Raw genomic sequence first — 16739 nt, 5'->3', positions numbered from 1 at the left:
TAAAAGGGGCTCGGAACTCATTACATATATACTCTAGTCAGGATTAATGGTGTTGTTATCAATATATGATTTATTGGCAGGATTTAATAGATTCAATAAACTGGAAAATAGCAAAGAATAAGGATATTGTATCCGTCTCGTTTAGTATAACTGGGGCTCGGAACTCATTAGATATATACTCTAGTGAGGATTAATGGTGCTGTTATCAATATAAGATTTATTGGCAGGTTTAATAGATTCAATGAACTGGAAGATAGCAAAGTATAAGTATATTGTATCCGTCTCGTTTAGTATAACTGGGGCTCGGAACTCATTACATATATACTCTAATGAGGATTAATGGTGTTGTTATCAATATATGATTTATTGGCAGGTTTTAATAGATTCAATGAACTGGACAATGTATTATATTTTGATTGTAATACTGAGAACTTTAAAACGATGTCTGTACAGCAAGTAATTAAGAAAAATGAACGTAACACAAAAAAACTACTACATTTTACATTATTTTTGGGGAATTTCAACTGATATTGATTAAACAAATAAATGGCTTTACATGATGAAAATTCCTAGAAATGTACAATACCTAATAATGTCATGTTAGATGTCTCTATAAATCTGTTATAAAATTTTTTTTGTTATTTTTTCATTTTCCAGTTTTAAAGAGGAGTACTACCAGGTTAGGTGCCCTCGGCTTACAACCATACAAGTAGTGGCCATACGAAAGATGGGTCTCAAACATTCCAGCACATTCATAAACGCATACGCCTAATCAAGGTACAGAGTGACTGTCAGGTTGACTCAAACAATTTATATATAGGTATATGTATGTCACATGCATATTATAGATTAAATAAACATCGTATCTTCATGTTTTTACATCTATCATTTTCCTTACTTCATTTACCGGTCTGGGTTTTAATTATTAATATTTCTTATACATAAGATTCTCTTTTCTTTGGGTAAAAAAACTCTTTCTTACCTTCAAAGAATTACCAATTACTTTATGAGCATTTTAGTTAGAATATGAATAGCATTAATTAAATGTAAACGAATAAAAAGTCCTGTGAAATATTAGCTAAGAACAATGACACTTACTCAGTAAGTAGAATATCCCACTTTGCTCGGATAAAATTCCAGGCTAGGTCTCGTCCTATAGAGTGACCAGACACGTATCTAATGACGTAACCTGCGTCCTGCTTTTTGACCTCTGCCCCATCCAAACTCATTTCGAGATATCTGGTAACAGAATGTCACTATTAGGAGTCATGAGTGTACATTGTATTTGGGTATGAAGCAGGTATTTCAACTATTTTTTCAGTTACTGTTATATACATAAATAACTATTTACATAGATATCATCAGGTGAAAAATACTTTACACGTTATTACAACACAATGCGCGATATAGGAAATAAACTTTCAATAATATTCTTAACAACAACAATTGTTTTATAACCAGACTGACTTGCTGAGTATCCACGGTTCCTTGGAACACGACAATGAGTAGAGGATGCGCTTCTTCTCGGCGGCGTTGTTGCTCGTCTTGTACTGACTGTAGAGGAAATCCCACTCCAGGGCCCCGCCCTTCGCGATACCCGTACAGTACACTGCCTGTTTTACGTCAGGGTCGATCCTGAGGAATAAAGCAACATGTCTTCATACACCGTGTGTACTAATGGTAAAGCAAACAAAATTATAATAAAAATAGCAATTATCTAAACGGAAAATGTGCATTTAAAGATGACTTTTAGCATCTTAAAAATAGAACAAAAATAGCAAAATGATGTAACGAATACACTGACGTTAAGCAGCGTTTGAACTTACACCTTTTTCACCTTCTGTAATGAGTGTGCATTAAGTAAGACAGCTAATGGTAGTACACGACGTACCGTACACAGAAATTACAGGAAAACGGCAAAATTAACACTGGGCTAATATGGATGTAACCGGTGAAGGGTGAATATTTAATGTCACAAATAAATACAATGTTTGACCTGACGAAAGGTTCGAGATGCACAGTATTTACGGTATTACAGGAGTTGTCCACTTACCGTAATTACCCACGTTTGTATCATCTTTTACCCTTCTTACTTGTTATTGCCGGAGTCGACCATCCACTCTTGGAACATGTCTGTAGCTGTCTCAACACACCCCTCTATCCCGTACCCACACGCCTGACTCGACATCGAGATACGCAGCATTCTGTGTATAAGCAGAGGTGAAGCATGTTACATGTATGCTCACAAAAAGGCAAATTATATTGCTGACATCATGATTTCATTGGGATATATTCTAAACAAAAACAAAACGGACCTTAACTAACATCTTCACGCTTAATCGAGGAAACGCCTCATGTTTACATATACGGGGTTTGGTTTTGACAACAACGAGACCAACTTGATGATATGATAGAAATATATATATACTTACCTCTCCAGATGTCCATCAGTTTTCTTCTGATTAAGTCCGACGCTTTCAAACGGCTTGGAGATCAGATTCCGTATAGCTGTTGTATAATCCCCATACAGCTCCGTTCTCATCAGCATAGAATCAGTATAGCCCAGCTGGACAAGTGCAGCATGCCAGGGGACGTAATCCATCTCGTCTTGTAGATAATCTATCATATTTAATGCGATCTTCAGGGATACTTCGCCAGCACTGAAAGTTTAAAAATACATATACATTATTAAGTGTTATTACTTCACGAATATTTGTAAAGAAAGAATCTCAACCAGGTTAATGTAAAATTATGTCTTCTTTCTCATTATGCGAAATCAAAAATTCTTTGAAGCATTTCCTCGGAAATAAGTATTCGCCAAAAATAAAATATTTTACATAATTTTAATTTTTCCTTTCACTTTAATAACATATTAAGTGGTAAGTATTGCAATATAATTTTTGTGAATATCATAACATAGACTATTGTTTTTATCACTTAAATTCTTTTTCATTTAATTACTTTATTAATCTATGAATTTCTCAACTACAATTTGCATAGAAAATTTAACAATATATAGACAAAGCATGTACTTTATATGTGAATTATTTGTGTTTACATTTAATACTATTTATCCGTGGATTTAGTATTAAATTGTGTTAACGTTTCATATTATATGCCCATGGAAATCTTGATTTATTTATTGTAGGTCAAAGGTCAACAACATAGTCAACAATCACTCACTTGGCCAGGTTCCACGCATCATTGATTAGCTGTCCTCTGTTTATAGTGTGAATTACCTACCAAGGGTGATAACACGTAATTGAAATATGTATTAAAGTAAAATATTAATCAAGATGAATATATTTAACGTATACATGATGTGAGTTGTATACGCATTCCAATGAAGGTGACACAGTACATTCCGTAAATTTATCTAAATATCACACGTAAGCATATTACTGGCTGTAATACATAAACATTCCTACAGTTAATATTTACGAACCTGAAGAACATGCCTGCTATAGTATAAGCGCATATGAAATGCTTCAATAATAACTCACTGCAATGGTTAGGTATTTTTTTCGACTAAACAGAAATACAATGCTGTTTTACAACTATAATCGATCGTTAAACTTCAAACTTAATTGTTGTGAAAAGATCCTACTTTGCACACACTTTGTTTGTATGCATTGTTCTCTCAAAGCAGTATCGAAAGCACTGTAATATACATTTACCTTGTGGTCTGTTTTTAGTTGATTTGTCAACGAACCCCAATTGCTTTCTTCATAATTAACTCTGTAATATCCATACTGCTGAACATTAGCTATGAACCAGTCTCCATCTTTCATAGGCGTTTTTAGTGTTATCACTGAAAGTAAATACACGTTAAGTAAATAGGATATTAGCTGAAGACACGGTTGTCCCCTTGGCTGACAGTACGAAGTGGGTAATAATCTGGTCGGACCTCTGGTATATTTTCATATTTTTCCGCACAGAATATATTTCATTTCATATCGACACATAAGACGATACTAAAACTATATCTTTTTGAGGAATCAGTCCAGCTGATGAAACTCTTGATATTCTTCGGTGTTATATTTTTCTCGAATGACGTGTTAAAACAGTATCATCAAAACTCGAATGAGATAGAAATTGACACAAACAGGAACTAAAAGCAACATATCTGAATTTGTGACCGTCCTCTTTTGTCAAATTCAGAAAAGTAGGTCAATTATTGATGAACGTAGAACAGTTAAGAAAAAGAAAACTTCAAATTAATTATAATGATAAAAATGAGCTTTTATAAATATGTCCGTTCTATGACACTCACCGTCCTCTTTGTTGTTATGCCAGTAAGTATCCGTGTGATTGAAGGTGGCGTTTGATTTGTAGGTCACTGTTATAGGAACTCTCCATGTATAACTAATAACGAGTAAGACAAGTAAGTTGACATCAACAATCCGCTAAGTTGTTCGTTTTCATATTGTCACTATGACACTGATATTGATTTATCTATCGTCTGGATATCATGTTAATTACACAGTTTTTTGTTTGTTTAAAAGATTAACATGTAGTTCTTATTACGACCATCATCGTCCTCCTAATACAAGTTAGGAGGTCGATGATGGTCGTAATAAGTACTACATGTTAATCATTTGACGCTATTAGTAAACAGGAACAGAGCGGCGAATAAGTCACTGTCGACAATAGGTACTACGGGCAGACAACTCCATGTTTATAAAAATAAACTATGAGTATAAATTTATTGATGGTATTACAGGAGAATTATATTGACAGTTTTACAAATCAATAACAGTTAACATGTAAAGGAAGAAAAAAACGTCATTTAAAAATAAGTAAATTAGAGTGCACAATGTGATGTGAGTGGAGAGGAATCACCAATTGTTTATATTACAATTAAGAGGAGATAATTAGTTATATTGTCTATATTATGGTTGAGACGGAACACATATATGATCGTCTATACTAAATTGTAATGGGAGATAAAGCACGAGTACTTTTCACAAACTTCTAAGGAGAGACAAATAATTTTGACTGCTTGTACGTACTTGTAAGGGGAGACAAATCTGCCCGGGTCTGTGGCATTAGGATTGGTAAGAAAGCGCTTCTGATTGGCCCGCAGCTCTGTGTTGCTGACCTTACTAAGGGTCACGACGGGGTAGTTCATTTGAAGAATCCACGTGTTCATAATGTTTTTCACCTCAAGGCTGCGTCCTTCAGATTGTATTTGCTAAATCAGCAAAAAACACACAATAAATATCTAAGTATAGTTTTTCTAATAATCAATGCCGATTCATTTAGAAATAATTTTTTCACAAAAAATAGGGGGTAAGAATAAACTCACCAAGCCCGTAACGGACTAGATTCAAAATTGTCTTTTTTAGTTTTTATCTGTAACTATTTCGTTTGAAAGAAACTCAATTTCGTTTTATCGAATTGATATTTTATAACATATTTTTGTCGGGTTTTAAATGGTGATTGCTGGCGATGAACAAGAAGGTGCTTACCGTTCCGGACCGGAACACCTAGTGTTATTATCCTTGTAGGTATCCATGTAAATCTTTCGTTTAATCAAATTGTTTTATCGCTTTGAGTTTGAATAATTGTTTTGTTGACACTTCGGTATTCTCTTGTTTTTGTTTGTTTGTTTGTTAATAAATTTCCCTTTTTTAATATAATCTTATCTACTATGCGTAATAAACAAACATAATAAAATGTGTATGATACGAACCTCTTCCATCGCTGCCCATAGGTCGTTATGATCGGCATTTTTGTATTCTCTCTGCTTTAGATATCTCTGTAACATTATCATTAGACATTTAGGTGTGTAATATTATGGAAACGTCACATTTGTTCATTCCTTTTGAAGTAAAAAAAAAACCCACAAGGATATTAGATATTGAAACTTCCTCCGTTACAAATCAAAAGAAGAAAATAAGACAATGCCTAAGCCTTAATGCAAAATATGCCACGTCTTCACATTCACACAAAAAAAATATATATACCACAACGACAACACGCATAAAAATATTAGCAAAGTAGCCAAAGAAACGGACAAAAAGACAGCATATATCACAGCGTAAACACACAACAACAATATTTTGTAGTTTATATTACAGATTATGGAAACTGGTTCTAGAATACGAATAAGCATTTGTTATTAAATACGACGAAGAGTAAATTCCATTATGTATTCAAAGTATCACAGTCAAAACCACAACAAAATTTAAAACTGTCTGTTTAATTCAAACTATACTATAACTTTACGCAAACACTGTAAAGGAACGTATGCAACAGTACTGTACCTGTATTCCTAGCTGGAAGGATGTTTCCCCGACAAAGAACCGCATCATCCTGATCACACTAGCGCCCTTAAACAAACAAAAATCATCTTGTATGTTTAACAACTTAGATTCCTACTAAATGGTATAGTGTTTAAGTAGAGTGAATGACAATTGCGCAATAACCTTATAAATTTATCTTATAAATCGAACCAGTGGAAAGGGAAATGATTAAAATATAGTTCATCGTTGAAAGAAGGGGACAAGGCTACGTATGTTTATAGAATCATAAATCAGGAAACCTAACACAAAAACTAATCTAACTACATAATATGATATATCAGGATAAATGTAATAAAAAAAATAGTTTAACATAACACCCAACACATCATTATATGACATCAACTCATTATAAAAAATGTCACATGAACATCAATACTTTCGATATGATGTCAATTTTATAATAAATGTAAACAATATTATATAAAGAGAAACCACAGACCTTTGAGTAGGATATTGCGTCGAACACTTCATTGATCTGGGCGGGGTTAGCTACCGGAGCAAACAACGGATGTGACGTCACGAGGGCATCAAAATCAAACGCGCGTTGCACTTGCTCGATAGTAAAGATATCAAACTGCAACAGGAAGAAACAAAGAAATATAACCAATGACAAAATCGTTTTATAGAATGCATTGTTTGAAAAGATTTTATTATATTTTCAAAAATCTAATACATTTAGATATATATGCAGATACAACTGAATTTTGACATTGAACAACAGTTGAATTGCGATGTAGTTCTGTTATGTATCATACCATATTGAACATGACAACATTTGAACACGATATATACAGTAAGGTCTGTCCAGTTATAATACATACGTATGTCCAGTCCGGAAACTTGTGGTCGGCTCCAAAGTATTCCACAAAGGTCGCGAACCCTTCATTGAGCCAGAGGTCATCCCACCAATCCAAGGTCACCAGGTTTCCAAACCACTGAAATAAAGCAATGTAAGACGAGTCGTCAAGTATAACTATTATGTAATGTGTTGACTGATTTGTAGACGACACGTACAGATGTTTAGTTCACATATTGTCTGATATTCAAATGTTAATAATAAAATATAAATTAACTTTGATTTAAAACAGTTACAAAGTTCTTGTTGTCATCCGTAAATGTATGATACGTACGCGGCGTTTTACCCGATTAAAATGCTTGTTTTATGTAGTCATCATTAAAACCACCTTCAAAAATCAAGGCTTCCATGGGATATAACCTAATATTATTTACCTGGTGAGCGAGCTCGTGCGTGATGACGGTGGTGACGCGTTGTTTGTTGGACTCTGACGACACGCCTGGTTCATACAACATGGCTGTCTCCCTGTACGTAATTAGTCCCCAGTTCTCCATGGCGCCGGCCGCGAAATCAGGGATGGCGATCATTTCTGAGCAAAGTATATCAGAAGCAATACTATCAAAACATGGTTGAAAAAGAGGACACCAACCAAAGTATTTATAAATATTGAACAGTTCTTGAAGGGACCGTTCAAAATAACGAATCGATCATTCAAACTATTAACCGTATGACATATTATATACTCGTCACAAGTTTGTACTAATTAACTTTTAAAACATATTGCTTTACTCTACAACAAACTCACGGCCTAATTTGCTTTTCTACAAAAATATTAAATTCTTTCCTGTGCTCACCTTGCTTCTTGAGTGGAAACTTTATATCAAAATATTCCTCGTATAGAGTAATGGTATCGATACCGACATCGAGTGCGAACTCCGCCTGGTTAATCATCTCTTTTGGAGCGAGCGCCCCATACTGAGGGTCAAAGAGTTATCAAATGAGGTTACTATAGTACCTTTTATATGTATAAGGTTTTATGTAATTCAGCATGGCTACATAACGTATTGCTTTATGCCAACCGCAATTAAAGATCAGACTATACTTGTTAATACTTCTGCTACTTGGTCGTATTATCGTGTTAGCTGTACACTTTAACAGGACTTTATAAAATTGTTACATCACGGATGTAGTAAACTGGGTGGTGAACTCTTGTAATTATAAAACAAATGTCAATTTGTTACTTTGGAATCGCGTATAACTGTAGAAAGTGCATTAATATTCTAAATCAATAAATTTTGTCCTCGAAACTATTACATTTTGTCAAAACCACCTTTATACTGTTTGTATAAGATAGCTAATGTAAATAAGAAATAATTTCAATCTTCCGTTAATGTAATTCCGGCAATAACACATACAATTCTCGTTGTTTCGGTAACATATCCTTAAGGACGTTGCTGATTACAGGTCAGATCCAGATCAGTTAGATAAAATTTGTCGTTGTACCGGTAACATTACTTACTTCATAACTCTACCTACATATATACATTGATTTCGTTGTACCATTAATATTTGTAACTTACATAAATACCATTTTTCGTTGTACCATTTATATGAGCAAAGTCACAGACGACAAAGGCTACGAGGTACGTGGACATGATCGGTGATACATTATAGTGATCAGCCATGAAGCCTGGCTGCCTGGAATAGTAAAAAAAAATATCACCATTTAGGTTGAAATAACCATCGTTTCGGTCATTAGAGTTTGGTTTGGTTTAATTTTGTTTAACGTCCTATTAACAGCTATGGTCATTTCGGTCATTAGAGAGTTACAGTGCAATACTTCCCCTGTTCGTGTATAAAAAACAACTAATGTTATACGAAGACGATTTGCCCGGACAATGACTTCAATCACTTGTCATCTCACTGAAATTATCTGGACAAGGAAACATGTCAATCTCCCACACTTTATTTCGACAAAAGCTTATCAAATGTGACATCTTTAAATCAGAGGTAAAACAGAACCAACCGTCTCCTTATTTCTCATTAGAGGTGAAATATAACCAACCGTCTCTTTACCTCTATCGTTAACACATCCTCACTACTACCCACATCCTCACTACCACCCACATCCTCACTACCACCCACATCCTCACTACCACACACATCCACACTACCCCCCACACCCTCACTACCACCAACATCCTCACTACCACCCACATCCTTACTACCACCCACATCCTCACTACCACGCACATCCTCACTACCACACACATCCACACTACCCCCCACACCCTCACTACCACACACATCCACACTACCCCCCACACCCTCACTACCACCCACACCCTCACTACAACACACATCCTCACTACCACCCACACACTCACTACCCCCCACACACTCACTACCACCCACACCTTCACTACCCCCCACATCCTCACTACCCTCACTACCACCCACATCCTTACTACCACCCACATCCTCACTACCACCCTCATCCGCACTACCACACACATCCACACTACCCCCCACACCCTCACTACCACCCACACCCCCACTACCACCCGCATCCTCACTACCACCCACATCCTCCTCACTACCACCCACACCCTCACTCCCACCCACATCCTCACTACCACCCACTTTCTCAATGCCCCCGCGACCACCGACATCCTCACTACCACCCACATCTTCACTAGCGCCCACACCCTCACTACCACCCACACCCTGACTACCACCCACACCCTCACTACCATCCACACCCTCACTACCACACACATCCTCACTCCCACCCACACCCTCACTACCACCCACACCCTCACTCCCACCCACATCCTCACTTCCACCCACATCCTCTCTACCCTCACTACCACCCACATCCTCGCTACCACCCACACCCTCACTACCACACACATCCACCCTACCACCCCCACCCTCCCAACCACCCACACCCTTACTACCACCCATATCCTCACTATCCCCCACATCCTCGCTACCACCCACACCCTCACTACCCCCCGCATCCTCACTACCACCCACATCCTCACTACCACCCACATCCACACTACAACCCACATCCTCACTACCACCCACATCCTCACTACCACCCACACCCTCACTACCACACACATCCTCACTACCCCCCACACCCTCACTACCACCCACACCCTCACTCCCACCCACATCCTCACTACCACCCACATCCTCCCTACCACCCACACCCTCACTACCACCCACACCCTCACTACCACCCACATTCTCACTACCACCCACACCCTCACCCTCACACATCCTCACTACCACCTACATCCTAACTACCACCCACACCCTCACTACCACCCGCACCCTGACCCGAACCCTGCAGAAGCTATGAAAGTATTCCAAACGTAGTTGTTATGTTTGTATCTGCATTTTTTCTCATATAATATCTTACTTATATCCTTGCTTTCACTCTTACACCCTATCCTCATCCCAAACCCATCCTATCCCCTTCCCACAGAATGTTTTGAAGTATGCTTATCGGGTTTCGATTCCTGGCCATGTTTCATTATAGGATTATAATCTAATCTTACTTGTAACAACCATTTCCATTGGCTTAAAAATGTATGTTATCAGCCCATAACGTAAAAAGTGACATTGCCGTTTGTAACGGCGATTGTGATTGACTGATACAGCAGCGCGATAACTTCTAAGAGAAAAGAGGCCATCAATAAAAGTGGATTTCCATAGGGATTGTGTATAGAAGATTAAATTATTAGGATTAACTTGAACATATTTTTCATGTTTACACCTACCTCCTTTTAACCCATCCTTACCACCATCCCCATCCCCGGACTCAACCCTCAGAATAAAAGCAACTACACTTACCATGGTTCTGATTCTTGAACCTTCCACCTTTCACCCAACCCTGACCACCATCCCCATCCCCGAACCAACATAATGTTAGAAAGTATACTAACCGTGTTTCTGAAGTCTGTATCTGCATGTTTGACAGTGAGATAAGTTCCTGTTTCCTGATCACAGTCAGTTTGAATTGCGCCTTCATGTTTGGCTCGTCAAAACAGGGAAACGTCTTTCTGGCGTCTGTGGGTTCCAACTGTGTCGTTGCCATATATCTAGTAAAATAATTATTTGTTTATATACCTTGGATAAAAGCTCACTTTATAATATACAATGATATATAACCAAACAGAAATACCTATATTATGAAAATAATGCTATCAATAAGTTCGTTGCTATATTAAATATATATACATACAATAGCTACTTACATTGCAAACTGTTATATACCTATACTAGGTTTGTCATCAAGTCCTTACCGACAACCTGTTTATTAATAGTCTCACTATCGCGTGTGATAGATGTTTTTATATATGAACAGATCAAATATTTTTAATTCCAAGAATGATGAAGCAAGTATTGTTCAAGTTCAGATTTTAATAAAAGCGAAATTAAATATCACGACAGCAACAGAGTGGTGGTAAATGGATGTACACGAAATGTTCAGTCGAGCATCAGTTTCAGCATCGAGAAGGTCAACAGCTGTTTCGTTTTGATTTCAACTTTTCAGATCTCACTAAATAGTCTATTTTGAACTGTTAATCCGATTAAAATACATATATTGGTTTCCATAGAAAGGTAAATGCTCTGCACGATATATTTGTGTTGCAGTTATGTAAGATGAGAATAATGAAAAGCTACTTACACTGTCTCACCCCCTCGCTGATAAGAACTATAATATAATCCGACCATATCATCCGCCAGGGGTCCAGCATAAGTCATCTCGATCGTATAATTAACCAAACTCAGTAGATCAGTCTCCAGGTTTAATATTAGAAACTGTCTCTCTTCATCGTGGGTTACTTTAACAATAGCCGGAACAGCATCTCCGGAGACCGCCTCTAATTTTATATTGCTCTCATCCACGGTTAGCTTATTGATATGCAATGTTATGTTTTTTGTGGCTTCCATACACGAAATATGAATTTTTACGGTGCCATTGAAGGTGAAATCTTTTGGATCCGGTTTGTAAAAGTCGGGGAAGATTTCCAGTTCGTATAACGATGGTAATACTGATCTCGGGAGTCGGACGTCCTGGACAGAAGTCTTCGTTCCTGTGCCTATCACTTTGCCCAGCCAGGATTTCAGGATATCATAGTTGCGCTTCATCCAGCGGACATTGCCCTCCGTTTTCTCTATTGACTGTTCAAACGCTCGCGTGCCGGACCCCATATCTGGGTGTGCCGACTGGAACGTTTTTATCTAAAAATTAACCATACTTTTGTTACTATACACATGTATGATAGGTCATGGGTCCGTTGTTCATATCATTGTTAGCTTAACGAGTCGCTAAACCATTTTGTTTGTCGTGCTTTCAACAATTTGATGAAAAGATCGAAAGCGAAAAATATTTATATAAGTAATTGAAAGCGTTGAATAGGCAAATGGAAAACTCCAACAAAACTTTTTTTTTCAATTGCGGGCAGATGAATTGAAATAATAATAACAATAGGAATAAGATCCAATGATTACCTGTTCTAGGTCCAGGTCTGTATTAAAGGACGCTAGTGCTGCGCTGATCATGTGGCTAAATGAAAACGTCCCAGATCCGTATCTTTCCAAAACATAAATACAAACCATCATATTAAAAACACGGTAAATGAACATAGTTACACACGCACGTGACACAAGACCATATCAAAGGCAAGCCATACTAAACTAGTGAAACACGTGACACGAGACTATATGAAAGATATATAAAAATAGTGCAGCACAGTGTGGTCCGCGTTACAACGATAAGCATTTCTCTGATAACAGATTGGCAGGTATGTACGATAGTGGACAAGTTTACATAGTTGTTTTGATTGTGAGAGAACTAGGTACAGGATGCTGTAGGCCGGGATAGATTCGCTGTAGTTTTAATTTCGCCTTTTTCGCTCTCGGCTAATAAAGACTAAGTTATCATAATAATATACAACAATTATATAGCGCCATATATAATTTGAAAAATAACTCTAAAGCGCTTTAAATGACAGCGAATATAAGTAAACAGAAAAAGCGTATATGGATATCACATAGCGAAATTAACACTGGGTAAATATTCCGTCTTTGCGTATTGCAAAGTTATCTTCTCTTGGGAGCAGGTATTGATTGTAACGTCACTTGTTTGTGAGAGTAACGTCATCAAGTTTTGAGAAAACGACGTAATTTTCTCACACAAACCAATGACGTAACAATCAATCCCTGCTCACAAGAGAAGATAACTCTGCAATACGCAAAGACGGAATAACTATTACCGATGAGTGTCGAACGTTTCCAGATATACATTAGTCTGTCTAAACCATATTCTCTCAAACCAGGATCCCTCTCTATGACATGTTGTGCCGCGTTATCTCTTTAAATATAATTTGATAACCTTATCTAATACGGACCCTGTCTACAGTGAAAACCATCATTGTGTTACCGATACGCTTTATAATAACATTATATAAATATGACATTCATTAGCTTCGCCTCGGGTGACAATGGTTTTCTCGGGTTGACAATATTCACTGTCACCTGCTAATGAATGTCATATTTATTTTGTTACACCAAAAGTCTTTGTAGCTCAGAAACGGCAGCAAACCTTGATAATGACATCTTGTTTGTTGATAGTCTGCTGTTTACAATCGCTATCGCACCGGCGCTTCAAGAAATTGGCTGTTGCCGTCAAACGTTCTTGTGACCATCACGGTGGGGAAACGAAGCGGTGCACGCACATTTTTTGCGCATGTGATATTTTTCACTGTCTCATGGCAATATCACCCGCGCCCCTTTAAACCAATGTATTTTCGGAGGGTGACAGAGATTTTTGTTTAATTTTCTCCCAACCAATCAAATAGCTAGAAATTCACTCGAGGTGTAACAAACATAAATATTATATATATAACAACAATGAAAGTGAATTCTAACTGAATGTAGTTCAGTGTTTCGTCCAATTTAAACGTTCATGAACGCCAAACATTGCGTTTACATGAAATGTTTTGCCAAGATGACCTGTTTATGATAGAACATTTTTTGGAATTGCTTTAAAAACCAAATATATTCTCGTTCTTTATAGAAAAAAATTGACCTCGTACCAAGATATACCAACCTTTCCATAAATATCGACCAATTTTCTTGCATGAAACTCCAAGTAAGATCTCTTCCAATTGGATTTCCACTGACGTATCTTATGACGTAATCAGCGTCTTGCTTACGTACCTCATTAGGCTCTAAGGACATTGCCAGGTATCTAGAATGAAAATGAATGATATCAACCATTACAGGATCTCAAATACAATGCCTTTTACCCAGACAGCCGGTGTCCGATTCTCCAATCGGAAGTGAAGAAGTACGGGGTCAACTGCCAGACCACATGGGTTTATCCGGATACTCCGGTGTCTGCCACATTAATACCCCGCGTTTCTATCTGAACATATAAGACTGATATCAGTTGGAAACAAAAATGTCTCATAGTTGTTATAAAATAGTTGAACAAAAAGTTGATATTGCAATACTTGCAAATCATTTCAAAGGTGTTATAAGTAAACGTTACCAATGAGTACAGACTATTCAATACAACGAACCTTTAACAATCTTACTCGGGGTCAGTACCACGCATGTTTACACTGTTACCTGCTAAGAATCCAGGGCTGCTGACTACATCCGAGGGCATACAACATCATAATCCGTTCATTGGCCACGATGGACTGTTTGTACTGCGAGTAAAGGAAGTCCCATTCGTCAGCCCCGCCCTCACTAATACCACCACACAGCACGGACCTCTTCACGTCCGGGTCAATCCTACACAGTTATAAAATAAATTATAAAATCCTTGGGATATCAATTAAATTTTAAGGCAACTTACTGATCCATTGAGTGGTGTCATACTAAGTTGTTTAGCTGATCCATGGGTTGATTGGTTAATTGATTAAAGATTCTGCGATTCGTGGGATTTTTATTCGATGAAATTTGTTCGATACATCAATTTGTCAATTGATTTATTAATTTGATAGTTCTGCTGGGGGTAAGTCAGAACTTGATTCCTGTATCTATTGATTTCATTATCACATTAGTTATTGTTTGGACATTTTTCCGTATATTGCAATTTGAATGAGTTTTAAAAAAGAAATTATAACTGCGATAGAATATCAAAATATAAATATTCGTTTATGCAATCTTTACTCCCTAAGGAAAAAGAGAGAAGGCTGACATATCGTCGATATATAAATGGCAAATTACGAACTCAACGCTTACTAGGAAGACAAGAACTGGGTCTACACGAAAATCAAAATAATTATATCGTGAAGAAGAAAAAGGAAACCATGTGCTCCTGACATGAAAAGTTTTAAATTCTGATAAACTTCTTTCTCCATTTAATTTTGCATCTGTTATTTACTTGTTATTTAACTTTTTATCATTGCAAGCTTACATATTTATATCGGGTCGGTCCTTCCAGTCCTGGAACCTTTGACTCGCCTCCTCTTGGCAGTCCGTCACCTCGTTACCACAAGCTATCGACACGATAATAGACCGCGCCTTGCTATAAAGGGAACGTTCACAGAACGTTAAGATACAAGTGGGAAAAATAATGGTTTCCCTAAATTCCAATCACAGGTAATCTAGCAAGAGTTAACACGTCGCGCGTGCTTAATAATTTCAGAATCACCTTACCTAAAAGGATATACTAATCCTTTTTTTTTGGTTGCAACGTTTTTAAAAATAAATTAATTTAAATTAAAGTAATTGTTAATCTTCTCATGCTTCTAACAATCGATATCGGTGTTTCTAAAATATATTTCAACATTTAAAACATTTAAGACGCTTACCTTTCCATATGCCCTGAATTTGTGTTGTCCAGTCCCAGTTTCATAAATGGTTTCTCTATGATTTTGTGCATGAATTTCTGTAATGGAATTAACATCGCATGCATATTTGGGGAATTGTTCTTACTTTTTCCGTTGCCCGTTTTCGCATAATTTCAAAAAACAAAAGTGCAGGAAATCGGTTCTAAAAAACCCAAATGTTTTTGCCGGCTTTGAAGTATATGTTGATTTATTTGGTTGTGAAACAAAAATGTTCACTTTTTAGTTTAACTTTCTTTGACTTTATTACAAAAATTGTCCTTTTTATGTAAATAGTTATATCATCTACATTATTTACTGTTTTATTGTATTTTGTTGGTATTGTTAAGTTTTATTATATATCAATGAGAGTAATTTAAGGATGGTTTTGAATTTGCAAAGTAGACATACAGAACAAAAGCGAAAATTGATGTGACTTCGATTGATTTCAAAGAAAATGAGTAAAAATTTCACCTTAAACTGTCCGTACAGTGGAGTTCGAACCAGCATCTCCTCCACATAGGAGAGTTCGCCTATAGCTGCTGACCAGGGGACGTAATCCAGTTCGTTACCGAGATACTCCATGGTGTCAAGAGCAATAGTTAGATCTAGGTCGCCAGATCTTTTATAAAAAAAAAACATTGTTATTTTTTAATGCAATAATAATTCTTAATGTATATAGGTTTTAAAAACTTGCTAATTGAGATTCCATTGATCCTAAACAATGTGTTGAACAATGACCACAATCATCTGAAAATATCATTTCGAGTG

General features: G+C 36.8%; 1 protein-coding gene across 6 annotated transcripts in view; it reads right to left on the bottom strand.

Moving 5' to 3' along the window:
- Nucleotides 1-16739, bottom strand: part of LOC110466016 — a 77429-nt gene that overhangs the window by 32452 nt on the left and 28238 nt on the right. For all 6 annotated transcript variants that reach the window (XM_021522262.1, XM_021522260.1, XM_021522256.1 and 3 more), the window contains 23 exons: nucleotides 16443-16590; nucleotides 15954-16030; nucleotides 15557-15667; nucleotides 14761-14928; nucleotides 14237-14377; nucleotides 12637-12718; nucleotides 11810-12366; nucleotides 11064-11219; nucleotides 8685-8802; nucleotides 7959-8079; nucleotides 7539-7693; nucleotides 7130-7243; nucleotides 6748-6882; nucleotides 6270-6335; nucleotides 5696-5761; nucleotides 5013-5194; nucleotides 4274-4365; nucleotides 3678-3811; nucleotides 3184-3239; nucleotides 2433-2660; nucleotides 2094-2204; nucleotides 1468-1635; nucleotides 1099-1239 (listed from right to left, as the gene is read on the bottom strand). In XM_021522262.1, coding sequence (XP_021377937.1) covers nucleotides 1099-1239; nucleotides 1468-1635; nucleotides 2094-2204; nucleotides 2433-2660; nucleotides 3184-3239; nucleotides 3678-3811; nucleotides 4274-4365; nucleotides 5013-5194; nucleotides 5696-5761; nucleotides 6270-6335; nucleotides 6748-6882; nucleotides 7130-7243; nucleotides 7539-7693; nucleotides 7959-8079; nucleotides 8685-8802; nucleotides 11064-11219; nucleotides 11810-12366; nucleotides 12637-12718; nucleotides 14237-14377; nucleotides 14761-14928; nucleotides 15557-15667; nucleotides 15954-16030; nucleotides 16443-16590 — 3327 coding nt within the window. The remainder of the gene's footprint in view (nucleotides 1-1098; nucleotides 1240-1467; nucleotides 1636-2093; nucleotides 2205-2432; nucleotides 2661-3183; nucleotides 3240-3677; nucleotides 3812-4273; nucleotides 4366-5012; nucleotides 5195-5695; nucleotides 5762-6269; nucleotides 6336-6747; nucleotides 6883-7129; nucleotides 7244-7538; nucleotides 7694-7958; nucleotides 8080-8684; nucleotides 8803-11063; nucleotides 11220-11809; nucleotides 12367-12636; nucleotides 12719-14236; nucleotides 14378-14760; nucleotides 14929-15556; nucleotides 15668-15953; nucleotides 16031-16442; nucleotides 16591-16739) is intronic.

The sequence above is a fragment of the Mizuhopecten yessoensis genome, unplaced genomic scaffold (genome assembly GCF_002113885.1).
Source record: "Mizuhopecten yessoensis strain PY_sf001 unplaced genomic scaffold, ASM211388v2 scaffold11113, whole genome shotgun sequence".
NCBI classification, from domain to species: domain Eukaryota; kingdom Metazoa; phylum Mollusca; class Bivalvia; order Pectinida; family Pectinidae; genus Mizuhopecten; species Mizuhopecten yessoensis.
Note: the sequence above shows the minus strand (reverse complement) of the source record. Positions and strands in the feature narration are given on the sequence as shown.